We start from the raw sequence: 19,670 nt of genomic DNA on the forward strand, positions 1-19,670 counted from the left end.
AGTGTATCTGATATAGATGTGGCCACATAATTTTTGTGAAGGATGACTGGAGCAGATTTCCCAAATGCCTCTTTTTCAAATTATCTAGATTAAATTTAATATTGTTGCTCTATGGTACATTCCAGTAACAGCCATGATTAGCATGGTTTGACATAAGTTAAGCAGTGTGTTTCCAGCTGAGTTGCTCTCAGTTTTCAGGAAGACAAATGACTGTACTACAAATATATCCTTACAATAATGTCACGCGCTTTCAAAACAGGTTAGACAAACATCCACACTAACAGGCACTGATACAATCACCTGCTCAGTTACAGACAGAAAATGACACTTATGACTTCCCACAGGGATATTGCCCAGTCTATGTTAAACAGATCAGGAGACAGAAGACAGGAGACTGATAACATTAGGGGTTGAGTAAATTTACAAAAGTCAGAAAATGACAGAACTAATAACATATCTTACCTCCCTTTATCTTCTCTGAAATGCTAAAAATCTACCCTTAGTTTGTGTAAGAATAAAGCTAACATATGTACAACAGAATTACTTCAGGATGGGCAAATTTTAGGAAGGAAATGTTTATGTGGTTGCATCATGTTGGCTGCATTAGATTTAAAAGAAATTGTGAATGGAATGAAACTCTCCCATGCCCCAGAATGGAGATGTGAGAAATCTTATTGCACTACTCTCCTGCCATGTGTAAATGTGTGCATTGCTCTTTAGCCAGCAAAAAATTAAATTACTTTTAAAATGAAAAAACCGAAGAACAATGATTTCACTTGTTTAACACAAGGGTTTTGTGTTTACAAATGATACTGTACAGTGGTTTAAAGACTGGGAATATGCTCCTTATATGAGCCCTACTGATCATCAAACAAAACTGGTTTTATGAACTGAAGCCTGTAGGCTCAAATCTTCTTCTCCTGACTCACTTAGGTGGTTTAATTCAACCAAACCCACCACTGGAGATGTTCTAGTAAAATCAATGAAACGACTGGTGAAGTACATATTGGCTTTCTGACTTCCACTGACAACTCAAATAGGCAAGATATGAAGTTGTAGCCTCCACTGTTCAAGTTCTGAATCCCCACTCTGCATTAAGTGAGAGAGAGTGGCTGTCATTGCTCCACAGCCTTTCAGTACAAGAGCTGGTCTGGTCTCTGCCATTAGCCTTAACCTCCTTGCTGTAACATCTTTCAGACTGTAACATCATCTTTCAGGCCTGCTTCCTGCAACAAGCTCAATAGCCCCTGTGCCTATGAGTGGTTTTCTTTTCCCCTTGATGCTTCCTGAATGCACTCAATCAGTTCTGTAATATGACAAAATTAAGTAATAAGTGTTTCATGATGCAGGACGAAAAGAAGAATGGGCAAACTATAGAAAGACAGGGGCAATGAAGGACTGAGTGACATGAATGAGAGGAAAAAAAAAACACAGCAGAGATTTCCTATGCAGTATTCTTCTATCTGTGCTGAAGCATCAAGACAGTTTTCCATTGTTTCTTTACCCCACAGACTGTTCTCATATTACCATACATTCTGTAAAAGTCATTCTTCTGTTTATTGGGCCCATCAGGAAAAAAGCAAACAAACAACTATAGCAATTTCTATTAACTTAGAGTACTGATATTTGTAGAAATATGCACTAGTGGTAATTTAATAACCAGGCAGATCAAATACCTTCATACAGGACAACCTTGACTTGCTTGGCTTGAAACTCGTCAAAATTCATTGTCTATCTAGTGTATCCTGAAGCATCTGAGGATGCTGCTTAGCTGTAATTCCAAGTCCAAAGCTGGCTTTTTTAAAAGGACTTAATGTATTCTACCAGCCTTTCTTGTCTATAAAAAAGATGTTGCTTCAGTGCTTGAATAAGCCATATTATTTTACTTTGTAGAGAAAAGGTGTAAAATAATTCTAACTGTAGGAAATACATCACTTATTCCTCTTTTTATTTATTTTCTGTTCCCAAATGATAGGTATCAATGATATTACAACCATAAATCTAGAGATAGGCTTTGGCAGTCATCTTGCAAAAAATGTTTCCTGAAAACTGCTTTAGTGCCTTCTGCAGAATAATTCCAATCAAAGAGTTATACAGATTCGCATTTACAGTTATATACTTATGCTTTTACTTTTATGCCAATAACCTAATCTATGATATAACGTCCTGACACTTTAGCAACCATGTATTCTATGAAAACCTGAGCCTGTATTTTGGTACAATGACACAAAGGATGAGTTAATACCTTCAGACAAATTTAACAGTAATTCCTTTTTGGAAGTATTTTCAACCAATGGAAGTCAAGACAGACACACTGTAATTGTAGTTGTGATGTATGTAGTTCCTGTTGGTCTGTGGTATATAGTTTAACATATAATTGTGTTTGTGGGAAATCTCAGCACAAGATTCAGAGCATGTTCCTATGATTAGGAACACATGGGTCACATCACCATTTCAGATCTTCTTGTAAATTCACTTAACTGAATTGCTGAAGAAAAAGACACAGCTGTGGACTACAGCTGTAACTGCACCTATGCAAACTGTTCTCTCTAAGGTCTTCACAATCTGGAAGATCAGGAATAAACTTATTTCCATGAATATTATACTCTGGAGCAAGTTCAGCAACACAGAATTATAACAATTCCTGCCTTGGCCCTCCCCTCTACCTCAGTGTCACTACTATGGAAATACTAATTCATACAACTAAAGGTCATACAGAAATTATATACAAATTAATGTCTCTGCCTAATCTGTAGATATTCTTATGTTATAAACCCAATTAAACTAAGTTTAATTTTTGTGATAGGAGAATTAGAAAAATTTTAATAGCTGCCTGACAACTGTTTACTAATAATTAGTTCTATCAAGAAATCTTTATAATATTGGAGAAAACAAAATGCTTATGTGCTGTAATAGCTAAAGAAATCTTCATTTTCTTAAATAGAACCAGTGTTTGAATTCAAATTCCAAAACAGTTTCTTAATTGTAGTTGTAATTTTTTTTGTTATTACTGGCTCAAGACAACTTGTTTTCAGTTAGATTAAATACCACAGAGCTCTCTTCAATGCTTTCCAGAAATCTGTATTCGCCAAAAATGCCACCAAGTAAATAAAGAAGTCTGCTCCAAAAAGAAGACAACACTGTTCAGGTGTTTCTTCTGCTGACAAAACCAGAACTGATCTAGTGAAATGTACTAGTTTTGACTGGGGTAGAGTTAATTTTCTTCCCAGTGGCTGGTATGGGGCTGTGTTTTGGATTTGTGCTGAACAGAGGTTGGTAATACAGAGATTTTTTTTTTATTGCTGAGCTGGGCTTCCACAGAGCCAAGGCCTGCTGAGTAATCTGTATGTCTGGAATCTACCTCACAAAGTTAACACACTGATGCCTGCCTCCCTTCCCTTCTCCTGGGATCTACTCTGTTTTCCATGCTCTGCGACGTCCAGACTGTTAGAATTAATAATCTTCTAAGCTAGCTCTTCCACTATAATATAAATGCCCTGTGATTTCTAACTTCTTTCACTAGTGCTGTGAAACCACGGTTTCGGATTTGTTCATTTTTACATTTTTGTATAAACTACAACGTACATTTCTGTTCTGTAGTATGGAACTAAGGCTAACACCATCAAATACATCCCCCAGTACTCTGGTAATAGATGTGTAACATTTGTGGCATCTTTAAAACCATTCACTGCAGGTTTTGAGCCCTTAATTCTGCCAATACTTCTTCAGACTGCAACGCTTTGCTGCAGCACAAGTCTGAAACCAAAAGCCAATGTGATCCCTTATTTTTGAACTCTGTAGAATAAATCAGTTACATACAGGCTGCAGAGACATTCTTGTGAGCACATAATTGGTACATTTGAGGATTCAGACTGATTTTAAACTTTATGACTATTTTTCTTGAACTATATTGAGAAGTTCCTTGTCATTGTAAAGATGTTTAGGTTAAATTTAATTTTGGGAAGGTTCTGAAAAAGTATTAATTAAATTTTCCTAAGCTTTTCCCTAGTTCTCCTATTCTGTCAAGTATTTATTGTAAAATCTATATAAAGAGATTTTGCTTTGCTAGGATACAATGCTTCTATGAGATCATTGATATGTCCCTAACTTATTTTCAGTATAGATATATAGGCTGTCCATATTTTGCTTCAGTGGCCTCCTATATCACAGTCACTGAAAGATTGAAACAAAACAGAGAAAACTATTTTGATTTTTTTATGCTAGGCAGATGGAAAAGCAAGTTGGTCTTTGTTTTTTAGGTGGAAACAAATTAAATGTTTAAAGTAAAGTTAAAAGTTCCCTGAGAAGTTGCACACCTCTGTTTAATTCCTGTTTCTTGACTATCAAACACAAATGTGCTTTAAGTAGGTTGGAAGCAATCCTGTTATAGCTGACCTCCTTGTGCTATTTGGTATACTATGTATCATCTATAGATTGCATATTTGAGGTACAGAGTGATCAGCACTTTATTTGAAAGTCTGTGTTTAGACTTCTCTGTGAGGGATTCCTTCTTTTTTGATATAGTTTTCACTATGACCACAAGATTTATCTGACATTTGAAAGTCTAGGAATTTATGTCTATTTTTTTGAGGTTTTTCTTTTTTTTTTTTGAGAAGTGTAATTTCAGCCTTGTAACTCATTGCACTATTTAAAACACGCATAGCTTTTAATTAAAACATACTTTCATATATTCATTTGCAGATACAAGTGGTCTTACTGACGTCATTGGCACAACTCAGCTATATTTAGTTAAGATCACATGTCCACATAGTTGGAGACTTTTAAAATAGATTTTGCTTTCTTATGAATCATCATATTGAATCACAGAAAAGCCCAGAAGGGCCCTCAAGAGATCTACATTTACTGCCCCAGGGGCTTCATTCTCAGTTGCTTTTCCATAAATATCTTAATGTTCATTCATTCCCCTTAAGTCATGTCTTACATCTTACTGCATTTTTCCTACATGTATAGCTTGCAGGCTATCTGTCAAAACCCTCCTTAATCCACAGTAATGCATGCCTGTAGCAAAGTTACAGTTACTACAGAACAGACAGGTATAGGTTTATAGGAGTGAGGAAGGGGGAAGGGTTATGGCTCCAGGATTATGTGAAGATGGGAAATTTTGATAATTTATTTTCAGCTAGTATTACTTTTAGAAATGTGCGGGATTTTTTAAGAATAAGATTAAAGAAGTGAAAATGTGGTATTTACTGTCACCACAATGAGCAGTAGTAAGCAATTAGAGCAGAAGAGTGGCATAGGCAGGAATATTTCCTACATAACCCAATAAAAATCTAGAAAACTTTGAGATAAATGGCTATCTCGGTTGACTAATTACTTTATTGATTTATAGGAGCTATTTTTCATAGATCATACCTTCAATTTCAATGGCCATTCTGAACTCTAATACTTCTGCTCAAAGCCTGCAGCTTTAACCAGTTTGGGGTAACTGGTTGATTTAGTATCTATCCTCTCTACTCCATCATTGTAGATGCTAGAAGATATTGAGTAGTGCTAAATATTGAAAATATTGCACTGGACCACTCTTGAAAGAGTTCCATAGCCATTCACAACTACTCCCTCAGGGGCTTCTCTTTTATTTTTACACATATTTACAGAAGTTTTTATTCTCTCCTGAAAAGTGACAAATGATATAATGATATAAATCACCAACACCATGATTCCACCAATAACTTCTTGTAAACCCATCTATTTCCAGCAGAATCTTACAATATTTGGTAGAAGAAGTGTTTTTACTGATTTTATTAGTATTCCTGTTCATGGGCAATGCTTTGGATCAGTAAGCTTTGTAAAAGACACAGCTTAGAAAGAGATCAATAGCTGAACAAGATACATAGAGACACCAGAAGAACTCCACCTATGGATTTAGGCAGGCAGGCAGAGAGAAAGGTAAAAGAGCTGCAGGAAATTTTTGCAGGTGATCACTACTGAATGAAGCATTTGAGTACAGGTTCTGTTTTAATTCTGACAGTTGCTAAAGTAATACAGAAATTATCAGAATGTTAATATCTACTATTGTACACATTCTTTTATCACACTTGGGAAGATAGTATGTCAAATAGTTCCATTCTTGCTTCTCAACATAAAATAATTTGGAAATGTTAAACTAAACCCCTGCCTTTTAATTAAACAAACTGATAACCAATTACTATCAGAAGTGCTTACTCAAAAATAGATTCCTACTTGAATTTCTAACATTGATCTCACAGAATCACAGAATCATTTAGGTTGGAAAGACCTCCAAGATCACCGAGTCCAACCTCTGACCAAGCACCACCTTGTCAACCAGATCACGGCACTAAGTGCCACATCCAGTTGTTTCTTAACACTTCCAGCGATGGTGACTCCACCACCTCCCCGGGCAGCCCATTCCAATGTTTAACAACCCTTTCTGTGGAGAAATTCTTCCTGATATTAAACCTAAACCTCCTCTGGCACAGTCTAAGGCCATTTCCTCTTGTCCTATTTCTAGTTGCCTGGGAGAAGAGGATGATCCCCACCTGGCTGCAACTCCCTTTCAGGCTGTTGTAGTGAGTGATAATGGCTCCTCCCCGTCTCCTTTTTTCTAGGCTGAACACCCCCAGCTCCCAAGGCCACTCCTTGTAGGACTTGTGCTCCAGGCCCTTCATCAGTCTCATGTCCTTCCCTGGACATGCTCCAACACCTCAATGCCCTTCCTAAAGTGAGAGGCCCAACAATGAACACAGGATTTGAGGAGTGGCCTCACCAGTGCTGGGTACAGGGGGACAGTCACTGCCCTGGTCCTGCTGGCCACACTATTGCTGATACAGGCCAGGATGCCACTGGCCTTCTTGGCCATATGGGCACATTCCCAGCTCAAGTTCAGCTGCTGTTGACCAGTAACCCCAGGTCCTTTCCTGCTGGGCAGCTTTCAGCCACTCTCCCCCAAGCCTGTAATGCTGCCTGGGGTTGTTGTGGCCAAAGTGCAGGACCTGACACTTGGTCGTATTGAACCTCACACTGTTGGCCTCAGCCCATCGATCCAGCCTCTCCAGATGCCTCTGCAGAGCCCTCCTACCCTCCAGCAGATCGACACTCCCCCAGCTTGGTGTCTTCTGTGAATTTACTGAGGGTGCACTTAGTCCCCTCATCTGGAGCATCAGTAGGGATATTGAGCAGGTCTGGGGGTCACCTCTAGAGATTGGCTGCCAGCTGGATGTGGCACCATTCACTACAACTCTCTGCGCCTGGTCATCCAACCAGTTCTTAACCCAGTGAAGGTGCACCTGTGCAAGCTGTGTGTGGGCTGACAGATTTTCCAGGTGTGTTCTATGGGGGATGGCCTCGAAGGCTTCGCTGAAGTCCAGGTAGACAACATCCACAGCTTCCCCTCACCCACCAGGCAGGTCACCTGGTCATAAAAGGACACCAGGTTAGTCAGGCAGGACCTGCCTTTCCTAAACCTGTGCTGGCTGGGCCTGATCCCTTGGCTGTCCTGTATGTGCTGTGTGATTGCACTCCAGATGATCTGTTCTATAACTTTGCGGGGCGCTGAGGTCAGGCTGACAGGCCTGTACTTCTCTGGATCCTTCTTGCAGCCCTGTTTCCTTGAAGTTCAGAAAAGTGTTTTACCTTTGCACAGGAAAGGCTGATGACATGTTGATCTTTCTCATTGGTCACAATTTCCACAACACTGTGTCTGTGTCCTAATAGCTTCCCTGTAGGACTAAAATTAACAGCAGGATTCCACAAACGAAGGATTCTGTCATTACCTGAAAGAAAAAAAAAATGAAATATATATAGTTAGAAAGATTGAATAGTCACTTGTACTGCAAATAAGCTTTGTAATTGAGAGCTTAGTGTTCATAAGTCTGTCCTTTCATTCAGGTAGACTACTCCCATATAAGGATGTGAATTTTTCATTCCAAGGGATGGATTCCAGCTTATGTTTCATTGCTAATCCCCAAACACATATTAAAAATGCATAACTGATTAGCTTATCAAAGCCTTTTTATTTTACTAGAGGAATGGTGGGGACACTGAATGGGACTACGTGGACTAGTCCCAGAGGAGCAGAGCACTTTAATAAAAATACAACTGGGCTTCATATTTTTTTGTTTCCTTCAAAGGCGTAATTTAGAAAAATGTAAAAAAATTTTTGTGTCCATTTAGCCAGGACACAAAGGGATAACCTCCTCTATGGAAGAACATGCAGAAAGGAGTGGGCATGAAAGCTGACGGCAGATAGGAAATAGTAACTGCTGATGATTGAGTTTGTAGTAAAGAATTAGGTGTTTCATTCTTATCTGTATGTTCAAACTTCAAATTTGCCTACAATTTAAGGAATAATCTTTGATTGTGTTATAGCTGAATCTTCAGTACTATTTTGCTAACAGCTTCCATAAATATTTCAAAACACAGATGTTAAAAAATTATTTTAACTTTCAATTCCTGGCAAATATTGCAATTGTACGAATTGTATGCATCTGGTGGAACACTCTATTTTGACACACAATAAATGAAATAGCCACATTTTGTCTAGACTTCTGTTCAAGTTTTAGTTTTCTCTCAGCTTAAATTGAAGAGCAAAAAGCAAAAAACCCCACAGACTAAGAAGTACATGCCCCAAGAGAACCAGCTCAATGATGTTAAGCGCTCAGCTCAATTATGTTAATAATCTTCCTTAAGCTTGTTCAACCTACTGCCATTAGTCAGTCTCTCCATATCTCTCCAGAAATCTATTCCTTTCCTTCTTAATGCAGCAAGATGTGATTTGTTTAGGAGCACCATCTCCCTTTTCCTCCATTAAACAATATTGTTCTCTGAGTTAAATTGATTCCACTGTTTATGTGGCTTCTCTCTAAATGAGAGAGGCTCACTGGAGGAATGATCTACTCTTAAAATAACTACAACAGAAAGCCATTTTGATTTATGCCAGCTCATTTCACAAGTGTGACTGAGAATTCAACTATGCAAACAGCTGTACCAGCACAATGGAGGGAGAACTTCTGCACAGGAAAGGAGGGCCATGAGTAAGTAGATGACTGGCTTGAAACTTCAGGGGGAAGAGATTCTTTTTCAGGCAAAACTACTCTAGATAATCTTTATATGCTGTAAGCATGGCAAGAAGTAGCTTAAATGGGTTATAACTGCACAAATGGTTTATGAAGCCCTTTTGGATGGGGAAACTCTGGAACATGGTGGGTCCCTGCTCACTTCCTCAGATTTTGTGTTAGGCTGTCCCAGACAGGACCTGCAAGTTAGCAGAACCCTTGTAACCAGGTCAGTATATACTGAGAAACAAGTCCATGGGAGTAAAACTCAGCTTGCAGGCCTCCCATGAGAAGGACATGAAATAAAGTAGACAAAAGCCTCCAGTGAGACTGGTTATAACATCAGAGGGAACAGACATTGCTTCAACAACATACCTCTTACCAGCCCCAGATGGAAACTGTCATGTCTTAAGATGATGGAAAACTGGGTAGAAGCTGTTGACAATACCTGATCAACTTAACTGCCTGCTTGCTGCACTTTTGAGGAACAGAACCTTTCTTGGTCTTCCTAACTGCTCTGTTCTTTATATTCCTGAAGTAATGGCAGATGATCGAAGGGGAGGATAGCCCCCTTTAATTCTGGCACAGAGAATGTCTTTTAAGAGTAGAATCATTAATACTTGCCATTTACTTCAGATATTAACTGGAAGATCAAGTGACATTTGGGAAGAAAACCTTTCCCTACATTAAAAATACTGTTTGCTTTTCATGTGAATTGTGGATTAATTTTAGTTCCTTTTACTGACGTGGAGATAATGGTAGATTTTATTTATTATAGTAGATACTATTTATATTAGATTTTTTTTTATAGTAGTAGATGCATTCTCTTCTCTATTTCTGGACTAATGCCAGATTGGCCCTAACGTTCACTGCTACACTGGAACATTTCCTGGAACATTTGTTCTCTCCATGCTCCAAATATGCCTCCAGGATTAAGAATCCTGACACAGAAAGTGTGCGTATTAAGCACATTCAAGAAAAGCCTGAAGAAGATGATCTATCCAACAGCAAATTTTTAAGATTTTGTGAAATCAGTGATTTGAATCCAAACAGATTCAGTTGTGTGGGGGTCCTTTCCATGATAAATAATTATAAAAACAGATGTTTAGGGTTTTTTCAGAAGTCAGATTCTACAGCCACAGCTCTGTTCTAGTTAGATGTTATGGACTCAAATACCTTCTTTGACCATGTGATGCTTTGTCAAACTGTCTCTCTTGACGACACAGTTTTGCAATTTGTGTGGTATTACAAGTCTGCTGAGCTGTCTGCACCTCAGTGATGTTGAAACCCACTTGAGAACAATAACATTTTTGAATGGAGAAATACTAGGCTTAGCCTGGCATCCTCTATAGACTATAAATGAAAAATATACCTCCTGGTTTCTTTCTATGCTGCTACTCTCACACAGAAAACTCCTTATAATTTAAAAGAACTTGTCTTTCCTTCAAATCTGTCTTTTAAATAATCTTGCCTTATAATGTCTGCAAAATCTCTTCACAACAGTCAGACATCTGGCAAACTAGCTTATCATACTGACAAATGTCTCAATATTTTTTCTTTGTGCTTCCTTGTCTGTCTTTTATGTTTTTCTTAAATTTAGACTGCATCATTAGCTTCTGAGAGCTAATATTAGAGGAGTTCTGGTATGTGATTTCTATCACTAAGATTCCTGGGAATTCCTGAAAATGTGCTTCACTTGTTCCAGGAATTCACAAAGGAAACTGAACAAGCAGAGAGTAGTTCCTTTTATCAGTCTTAATCTGTTATTGTTAGATTTAGAAAACATGAATAGTTTTTCTTCTGCTTCATTGCTCACAGGAAAACAACAGCCAGATTTGAAGAACTAATAGGGCTAGAAGTTGAAGTATCATTTAAACCTGATCATCTCCTGCTTTTATATGCATACCTAATTTGATTTTAACTGCAGTCATGCCCTTGAAGTGATGATTAAGACATAGCTGGAATTGAAATGAATACAGAATAAGAAGAAAACCATGTAACTTCACCATTCAATGTAATATTAATGCAAAATGGTACACAAAGAAGTTATTTTAAACTACTCTGGGCTCCATATTTTAGGCTGCCATCAGGCTTTTATAATTTTACTGGTTGAAATCTAGCCTTAAGCATGAAAAGCAAACTCAGTACCAGGTTTGGTTTTATCTTATTCATTTTTATAAACATCAAATATCTAGAAGATAAAATTAGGTTGTGTCACAGTACTGAAAAACTCATGAGCATGTGTCTTTCAGTAAGAAGAGTAAGAGTGTTAAAACATGACTTCTTTAATAATCACAGTAATAATTCATCACAGTATGTAACATTCCATTTGTGCTATAAACACCTGGCTAAATAACATTACGTTGAGGCTTAGTAAAACGTTTAGCAGATATATCCTTGCTGAATACTTTAGAAGCTAGCCTGCAATCAAAGGCTGGATTTTCCTTTTATTTTAATTGCTGAATGTGACAAATAAACATAGCTTTTACAAATGTTTGAACATGTCACCAAGAAATCTATATATTATGATTCCTGAATTATTTACCTGTTATGGTCTCTGATTTTTAGGGTATATTACAGATAAAATTGCAGGCTCCCTAATTAACTAGCTTGTGTTCATTTTAAATAGCTTACATCTGTCATTAACTGGATCATCAACGTGTGTTTTTCAGTTAGTTAAGAGTGAGATGACTTTTAAGATATAGAGGCAAACATAGTGCGCTCCAGCCTGGCAGCATGCTGTGCCATTGTGAGCAGTGCATTCTATTAAGAGAGCACAGAATTCTGAAGCTCAGCTTTTGAAGGCTTTAGCAGACAGGACTCTCAAGACCTGCAGCATTATTCCAATTCTTGGTTCGGCTTCATAGTAGGCCCTGACTGATCTAACTCCACAGTGAAACTTAAAGAGATGATCCCACCCTGTCTTTGTCTTTGGACATGCATTCCCACTGTGTTCTGAGACTCTTAGTAATACAGCTCAGGAATAATTTCCTTTCTTTTTCAAGGGGAGCAGCAGGGCTAAGCTTTGGGAATGAGGGTGAGAGGCAGGAGGATGTCTTTCAATAATTAGACAATGGCTGTTGGGTGAACAAGCAAGACGGGATTCCAACTCAAGGGTATGTAAATATTATGAATTGACAGGAAGACTGTTGGAAGTATAATTTCTTACACTTTTTCAAAAATCATCAAAATCATCATTACAGAGTCCTTAAACACAGTATTATTAAACTTTTTTCATGTTGCCCACACTTTCAATACTTTTGTGTAGTGAAAGTCAAAACAAATATAGAATTCAATGTTGAGAAAACTCATCTGCTTCTGAAATATTCTGATTAGGTATCTGTTTAGATGGGATAGGAGCTCCTGCATTCTAAGTCTATCCTGCAACCATCACAAACAAGTATGCAATCTAACCTTTTCAAAATTCCAAGCTCCATTTCAAACTGAGAATATTTTTCTGCAACTGCCACTGGACAGAAGACTCTTTCTGAACATCACTGCTCTAATTTTTGCTCTAATAGACATCAGTGGCATTCCTTGTTAATTGTCACTTTTCTACGTTATAGAAACTATACTTTTTTAATCTTTGCACAGTGGTGCAGTTAGAGCTTAGCTCAGTTTGTTAGAGCCTGCTGCTAAAAACACCAAGGTTGTGAGTTCAATCGCTTTATGGGCCATTCACATAAGAGTTGGACTTGATGATCCTTACAGGTACCTTCCAACTCAGAATATTCTGTGATTCTGTTTTATGAACAGTCTCTCCATGACAAGACTTCTCCCACCCTTTTTCTATACTCAACTAATCTTTCTCAAATGTGGTTCATATCAGCAATACAGAACCAGCACAGGTACCTAGGGCAAGTGTTGCTGCATGGTCGTCCTATTCCTATTCTGTGCCACAAGTGTTTACTGCTGGTCACTGACAAAGTGGGGGGAGTGCTTTAGGCAGACCTTTGGTCTGGCCTACCACAGCTATTATAACTTTCTTAGAAAGTTTACCCAGATTTTTCTCTTCTTCTATTTCCAGAAGAAGATTTCCAGTGTGTAAAAGAAACTTTTACTAGTTCCTGTGTAATTGATCTTCTTTCCCATTCAGACACCTCACTCTGATTTTATTACCACAGCAAAATCCTCCAGTTCTACCCACCCTTCGTTCTATAGGACCTCCTTTATGTCATCAGTACATTTCTCCAGACTACTTTTTTATGACAAGGTAATCAGTATAAACAGTATCTGCTCCAAGGCTGAACTTCAGAATGTTGACTAATAACTCTTCTACAGCTGTATTGCTTTTCCCTTAAATCTTGTGTCTAGAAAATCAATAGAACTGTCTGATATTTATTTTGATATCTGTCACTATTTTCCTCTTGGGAAACTGTTAAAATTCAACATGAATTATTTCCCATGTCTAGGTCTTTTTTTTTTTTTTTTTTGAGTTATACTGCCTTGTATATTATCAAGGCTGGACAGCAGTCTTGGCCATTTTTTTTAGTTCTTGTTAAATATAGACATAAGAATTCCTATGTTCGACATTGCAATTTTTAACAGACACAATATATAAACAAGATTGCTGCCATACTCCAGCAACATTTCTGCAGCACAAAATATGACCACTGAAGCAGACAGGCCCATAAAATTATTGGATAACTGGGAAGAAATGGATGAAGGAGTATGTCTTGGAAAAAACCCGATACTTACCTCCAGTGACAATGACTTTTGCCTTTCCACAGTATGTGAAGGCATTTACTCCTTTAGAGACAGAAAATTCCTTTACAGGTCTGCAATTGTTAATAAAACAATCATGTAAGAAATATTAGAAAAATACAGTCTATGGTCATTCTGCCTTATTTTTCTGTAGTATACAGAATAGCTGTTTGCATAACGTATACAATCTCATGTTAAAAGCGAATTGATTTGTAACAGAGACTTGGAGTGATACTGGCACCAATGAAACAGAAAGAGGGTGCACTTTCCATTAAAGAAATAAATATCCAATTTATACACCTGAATCTTTTAACAGGCAAACTCCAAACAGACTCCCAAACTGGTAGCTGTTGCCAAAGTAAGCTGCACACAAGCCTGTGTGCTTAAAGCAGTTAATCACTGAGGAAAAGTACCAAAGCAACTACAATTGCCTGTTTCAGACATGGAGGTCTACTGTGATCTCAATGTTACATTACATGCAGTTACTTTTCTGTTGCTTCTGCACAATGTATTGTATAATGACTATTCTTTATATGATCTATTTTGTGTTGTATAACAACATGAGACAAGTATGTGAAACTCAACAGCTATTCTATTACATTCACTGCTAAAGCATGGGAATTCAAACAACTAACACAGATTCAGATTGAGTCAGTGTCCCTTCTAAACCCATCCTTTGAGCAACTTCTGCTTATCTCTCCATTTTTATGCATTTCTACTAATGAGTGAATATTTTATTGATTTTTGGATGTAGCAATAGCAAGGTATACACCTGTCATTCCCATGAAACAACGACTGCCAGTGTAAATAAGCTGTACAGAACTAAATGAGTATACATTTAATTTTTTCCTTTGAAATTCAGACAAGTATTAGTTCATCTATTCTGGACTAGAGTAGCTATTAATATTGAAAACCATAAATGGGGGTGACAGTAAATCTAACAAAAGACTCTGGAAACTTTGCAGATTAATGAAAGAGCTTGTTATTTCTAGGCAGGTGTAAATAAAAGGCTGCTTGCTTCCTATTATTTAGAGGGAGAAAAGATTTTTTTTCCAGAGCTCTAACAGAGAAGTCTTGATTCTCTTGATGGTGTAAAATAACAATTGATTTAAATGTATGATTAACAGATTTTGTAAGGTTTTTTCACCTTTTATAATTCTATATAACTGTTCATTAGCTCTTTAATGAACAGTCTTGATACTTTTCCAAGATCAGTGGAAATAAGGGATTCTGGCACTGTGAAGTCCTGTCCAAGCCATGGCCTTGTAACAGAAGCACCCTGTGACCATATGCATACCTCCCTTTTTTAAATACTCTACAGGAAAATATTATAGGTGTTCACCAGCCATTATTGACAAAGAAACTCAAGTCACATAAGGGAGAAGATGCACTGCATCCCTCTTTGAGTACAATAACAATTCCTTGACGCGAAGTTAATTGGGAAAATTTCTTTTGTTAGAACCAGTAAATAATATTTTTAAATAAGAGTTACTTATTAAATGGACATTTCAAAATGATTTGACCTATAGATATTTTTAGGACTATTAATTTCATTTTAAGAGCTGTGTAATTTTTCAGTTGTCTAAACATAAATTCATCTACCTGTTTTGTGAAACTGCTTAGAGATAAGTATTTATTGCATTTGGAGACACTATTGACAGTGTGAAATGAAAAAGAACTACCAAGGTATTTGCAGTTTATGTTCTTCATTGAAGTATTTGATGGTAGCATCTACTCTTTTGACTAGATTTTTGGCTCTGCAGACTTAGTTTTCTTTCTCTTCTAACTAATCCTATTTCTCCAAAGCTCCCAACAAAAACAAACAGGATTTTTCAGCTGACGCATGTGACCTTGGACAATCTGTAAGTGTTTCATAGTTCACTTTCCCCATCCTCAACAGACATGCAATACTCATAAAACTTAAAGTTACTGTATTGATTCAAGAATTACTACATGAATATTTATGGCCTGTGTTATACAAGAAATAAAACAGATTATAATAGTTGTAGCTACTAGCCTTAAAAGTCTATTAATTTCTCTGGATTTACCTCACAGAGGAATTGAGAAGCTGATATAATATTTACAATTTTTTGAGACATTTGAATGAAAAGTTCTATTTATATGTTCTTTATAGGTCCTTCTTACATCGAATTCAATTTGTATTATTTAATTGTGCTATAAACTTTTCTAAATTCACAGAATAATTAGGCTTGGAATCAGCTTAATCAACTAATAGCACTGATGAGCCATATGAATAAGGACTTGGCACTAATAAGGAGGCCATAACCTCTTTCCTGCTGCATAGTAGAACCACTTCACAGCCCTCAGAATAAATTGTGTTCTTGGTTTAATCTTGTATAACTCAAACTTGTGAAACTAAAACTGTAAATAAAACTTAGTTGAGTGTATTTTTCTCTGGGTATAGATTTTAAATGAATGGATATATGATATGCATGCGACAAAACAATCAATTTTCTAACTAAGATTTACTTGCTAAGGAGAAACTGGAGGAGACAAAACTGTCAACATAACATATTTTAAGGGTTGTGAGTACTGAACATATATGGACAGTCCTCTCCTACATCAAAAGCTAGCACACAAAAATATTCAAGCATTTAAACAAATGTATTTTTGTTTTTATTAACAAGGCTAATAGAAAAGGCAGATTCATTATGACAAGATGACATCTTACAAGGCACTGATCTCCAGCAGAATTATAAAGCAGAAGATCTATTGCTTTCTAGAAGATGTCAGATACTTACAGGTTGTCCTCTAGTCGCTTTATGTCATCCAAAACAAATGAATGAATACTGTCTGTAGAGCAGGATGCAAAACGTTTTAGGGCAGAAATATACTTAATCTTCACAACCCAGTCGTCATGTAGCTTGCGTTTAGGCCTAGGGATATCAATGGAGAAGTTATTAGGCTACAGTAGCAACTACTGTGATGTGTCCGTAGGTGGACAGGGATTTTTTCAGTGAGGTTATATATACAACCAATGCTAACATTTAATATCCAGGGCAGATACAGAACCACTCTTCCAGCTTAAATGCAAGCAGAGAGAAAGTCGGGGTTGAACCATGCACTTTTCTAGTCACAATCATGCTTCCATCCAATTGGGCACAATAAAGCTGTTCCTTTGTCAAACCAGGTAACAGCAATTGTGAATTCTCTCCTTGAATTTTATTCTGCATCCTCTCTGTTGTAAGATCTCTTGTAAAATCTTCTACCAAAAATGCTGGCATTTCCTTCACACAACAACAAGCGAATCCTACTTACTGCAGTTTCAAAAATTATTTTCTTTGGTTTGATGGGGTTAATTTATAAACAGAAGCGAATCCTCCATTTAGGGAAATCAAAACCCAAATTAAAAACAAAACATAATACAAGACTGCTAATATTTTATCATATGCAACTTACATGTTAAAAGATTCAGAGTCCATGAACCTAAATTGTGATTCTTTTTCAGCTTTAGATTGTTTCATTATGAAGTCATCACTGGTCAGAGTAAGCAGATAAACATAACCCTTGTCATCTCCCATTAAGATGGTATCCTTAGCCAGGTGATCTGACATTGTCACCGTAGAAACACAGAGCAGACAGTTTTTCATTGGTTTGATGACAAAACCATTATTCTGTGGAATATGTTAGAGAGTTTATTAGATATTGCACAAGGGTCCTTAAACTGAATCTATCATGCTTATCTAGTTACATCAGTGTTCAAATCTTGACTTTGTTTTTTCTAGTTGCTCCCGTGATTGCTGCTTCCTGATATCAGAAACTCAGGGAAGACCATCACCAAGCAGAGTTAAAAGCACACCCTAAGAGTTTCAGCAAGACTCTGTTTCATAGGTAGCTTTTTCCATTTCAGTGAAGAAGTATTAATTACAAATTCTAGGAAGGATCTCTCCATGCTATATGGTATATTTGCTAAGACCGTATATGGTTTGGTTTCCTGTTCAAAAATAAGATGCTATCTACAAGAAAATTGGAAATAACCAAATTAAACAATAATTCAAACCACAAAATATAGCAGTAACACACAGGGAGAAACTATATCAGAGTCCTAATTAATAATACAGCCTGGGAGTGCCAAGTGTACTTATATGGGCAGGTGTTTCAATTTTTGAGGCACAGAGATAGTGGGAACGAATACTGTCACAAGTCATTGTGGTACCTTGCTGGAAGGCCCAGGATGGGATTTTGGGTCATCTGTATTACACTGTTTATTGGTTCTACTGCCTGACTCCACCTGTTATTTGATTTAAGTATCCTTGACAGCCTAAACTGGTTAGAACTGTTCACATGCTATAGCAATTAACTGCACCGATGCTGCCTGTGAAGCACAGAAATATTAAAGAGACATAACAGAGATATAGAACTATTATTTCTGTGGTCCTGAAAGAGAGCTGCACCTATTCATCAACATATCTGCAACTCTCACTGATGTAATGACTGGAGGGAATTTGGAGAATAATAGGTGGAGAATAAATTTTTGAGCTGTCCTCCCAGAACTCCAATTGGATTGAAAAAAAGACTTAAATAGACCTGCCTGAGCTTGGGAAGCAGCCTTTTAGTATTAGGGGGAAAAAAAAGTCCTAGGACAATCTTATCCTAAAAATATTTACTTTGCTTCTCCTCATCATCTCAGCTAACTTGGAATTTCCAAGAGAAGTCCCAGAAACAGGAGGAAAAAGCTAAAATATGGGTCAGAAAAGATGCATAAGGCATTAAAGAAAACTTTAACAGTTTAGACATACATTATTAACATCAAAATGTTTTTGGTCTTAGAAAGTCCTGAACAAAATACAGGATATGAAAAAATATTTTCTTTAAAACCGGAAGTTACCTCAAAAAGAATCTATGTTATATTCCTTGGAAAATCTGTTCCTTGATTCTTAACAGATTCTGAAATATATATATGTCCATGCACACATATTAGATATACAGGTGCACACGTGTGCATTAGGCACACATGGAAAATAAATTCTTTGGGGGTTTGTTTGCACTATAGTGTAAAATTTTTCTTTTTCTTCCAAACTTTTATTATACTTTATTAATCCCATTTGGTGTGTAAAGAGTATTCCTCCTTTAGTGTAAATTCCACTGTTTCACTGAGTTCCTACAAAGAAAAAAGTTAAAAGCCTTCAACCTGTTAGACCAAAGGGATGTGAATGCATATCAGAAACAAAGACTGATCAACTTTCAGGTTTCATTTTGGCATTTGTCTGATCTAACATATACCTGTCTCTCTTTTGATTTATAGTCCCAGAGAATGACTGTGCTTTCAGTTACAGCCACGACATATTTCAGATTAGGCAGGAAATCACATCCAGTGATCCAAGCAGTATCCTGATGAAAATAAAAAGAGTAGCTAAAGAAGGATTTTCTCTGTAAATTTATTAACTTCTCTATCATGTAAGTACATATTTTAAACCACTTCTACATAAACCATGTATACTCTGCACTAGCACCTACTAGGTTTAGCCCCACTCAAAGTTCTAACTCCAGGAATAGCTCATACATGAAGTTACAGAGGCACCAGGCTCAACCTCTATTATTAATGACTCACTTCAGAGGCACAAATGTTTCACATGAGAGGACACAATACACATATACTGTTAGTTGAACTGTAATGACACTGGAAAAGCACCCTGAGCAAGCTCAGATATCCATAGTAAAGCAGATTAAGCTTTTACCTGGATACAATTTGGTTTGAAACAAAAGAAATTTAAAACCAGTCAAAATTTCAGCTATAAAAACAAAATCCCATTGAAATGAATTTTTATGAAAATAAGCAACTTTGTTAAATAATTTTAATTTTCGCAATAGGTAGATCAAATATTTACAAATATATACATAAGCCCATATTAAGCCATTGTTCAAGTATACCTCCTATTATACAGGTATTAATGTAAAACAATTTCTCTT

At 36.9% G+C, this 19,670-nt stretch overlaps 1 protein-coding gene across 10 annotated transcripts in view; it reads right to left on the bottom strand.

Moving 5' to 3' along the window:
• WDR64 (WD repeat domain 64) overlaps positions 1-19,670 on the bottom strand; it is a 69,983-nt gene that overhangs the window by 29,360 nt on the left and 20,953 nt on the right. For 8 of the 10 annotated variants that reach the window (XM_048299490.1, XM_048299485.1, XM_048299487.1 and 5 more), the window contains 5 exons: positions 18,984-19,091; positions 17,160-17,374; positions 16,502-16,636; positions 13,734-13,813; positions 7,615-7,754 (listed from right to left, as the gene is read on the bottom strand). In XM_048299490.1, the coding sequence (XP_048155447.1) occupies positions 7,615-7,754; positions 13,734-13,813; positions 16,502-16,636; positions 17,160-17,374; positions 18,984-19,091 (678 nt within the window). The remainder of the gene's footprint in view (positions 1-7,614; positions 7,755-13,733; positions 13,814-16,501; positions 16,637-17,159; positions 17,375-18,983; positions 19,092-19,670) is intronic. The other 2 variants (XM_048299493.1, XM_048299486.1) reach the window with 1 other exon arrangement.

The sequence above is a fragment of the Corvus hawaiiensis genome, chromosome 3, assembly GCF_020740725.1.
Source record: "Corvus hawaiiensis isolate bCorHaw1 chromosome 3, bCorHaw1.pri.cur, whole genome shotgun sequence".
Taxonomy (NCBI): Eukaryota; Metazoa; Chordata; class Aves; order Passeriformes; family Corvidae; genus Corvus; species Corvus hawaiiensis.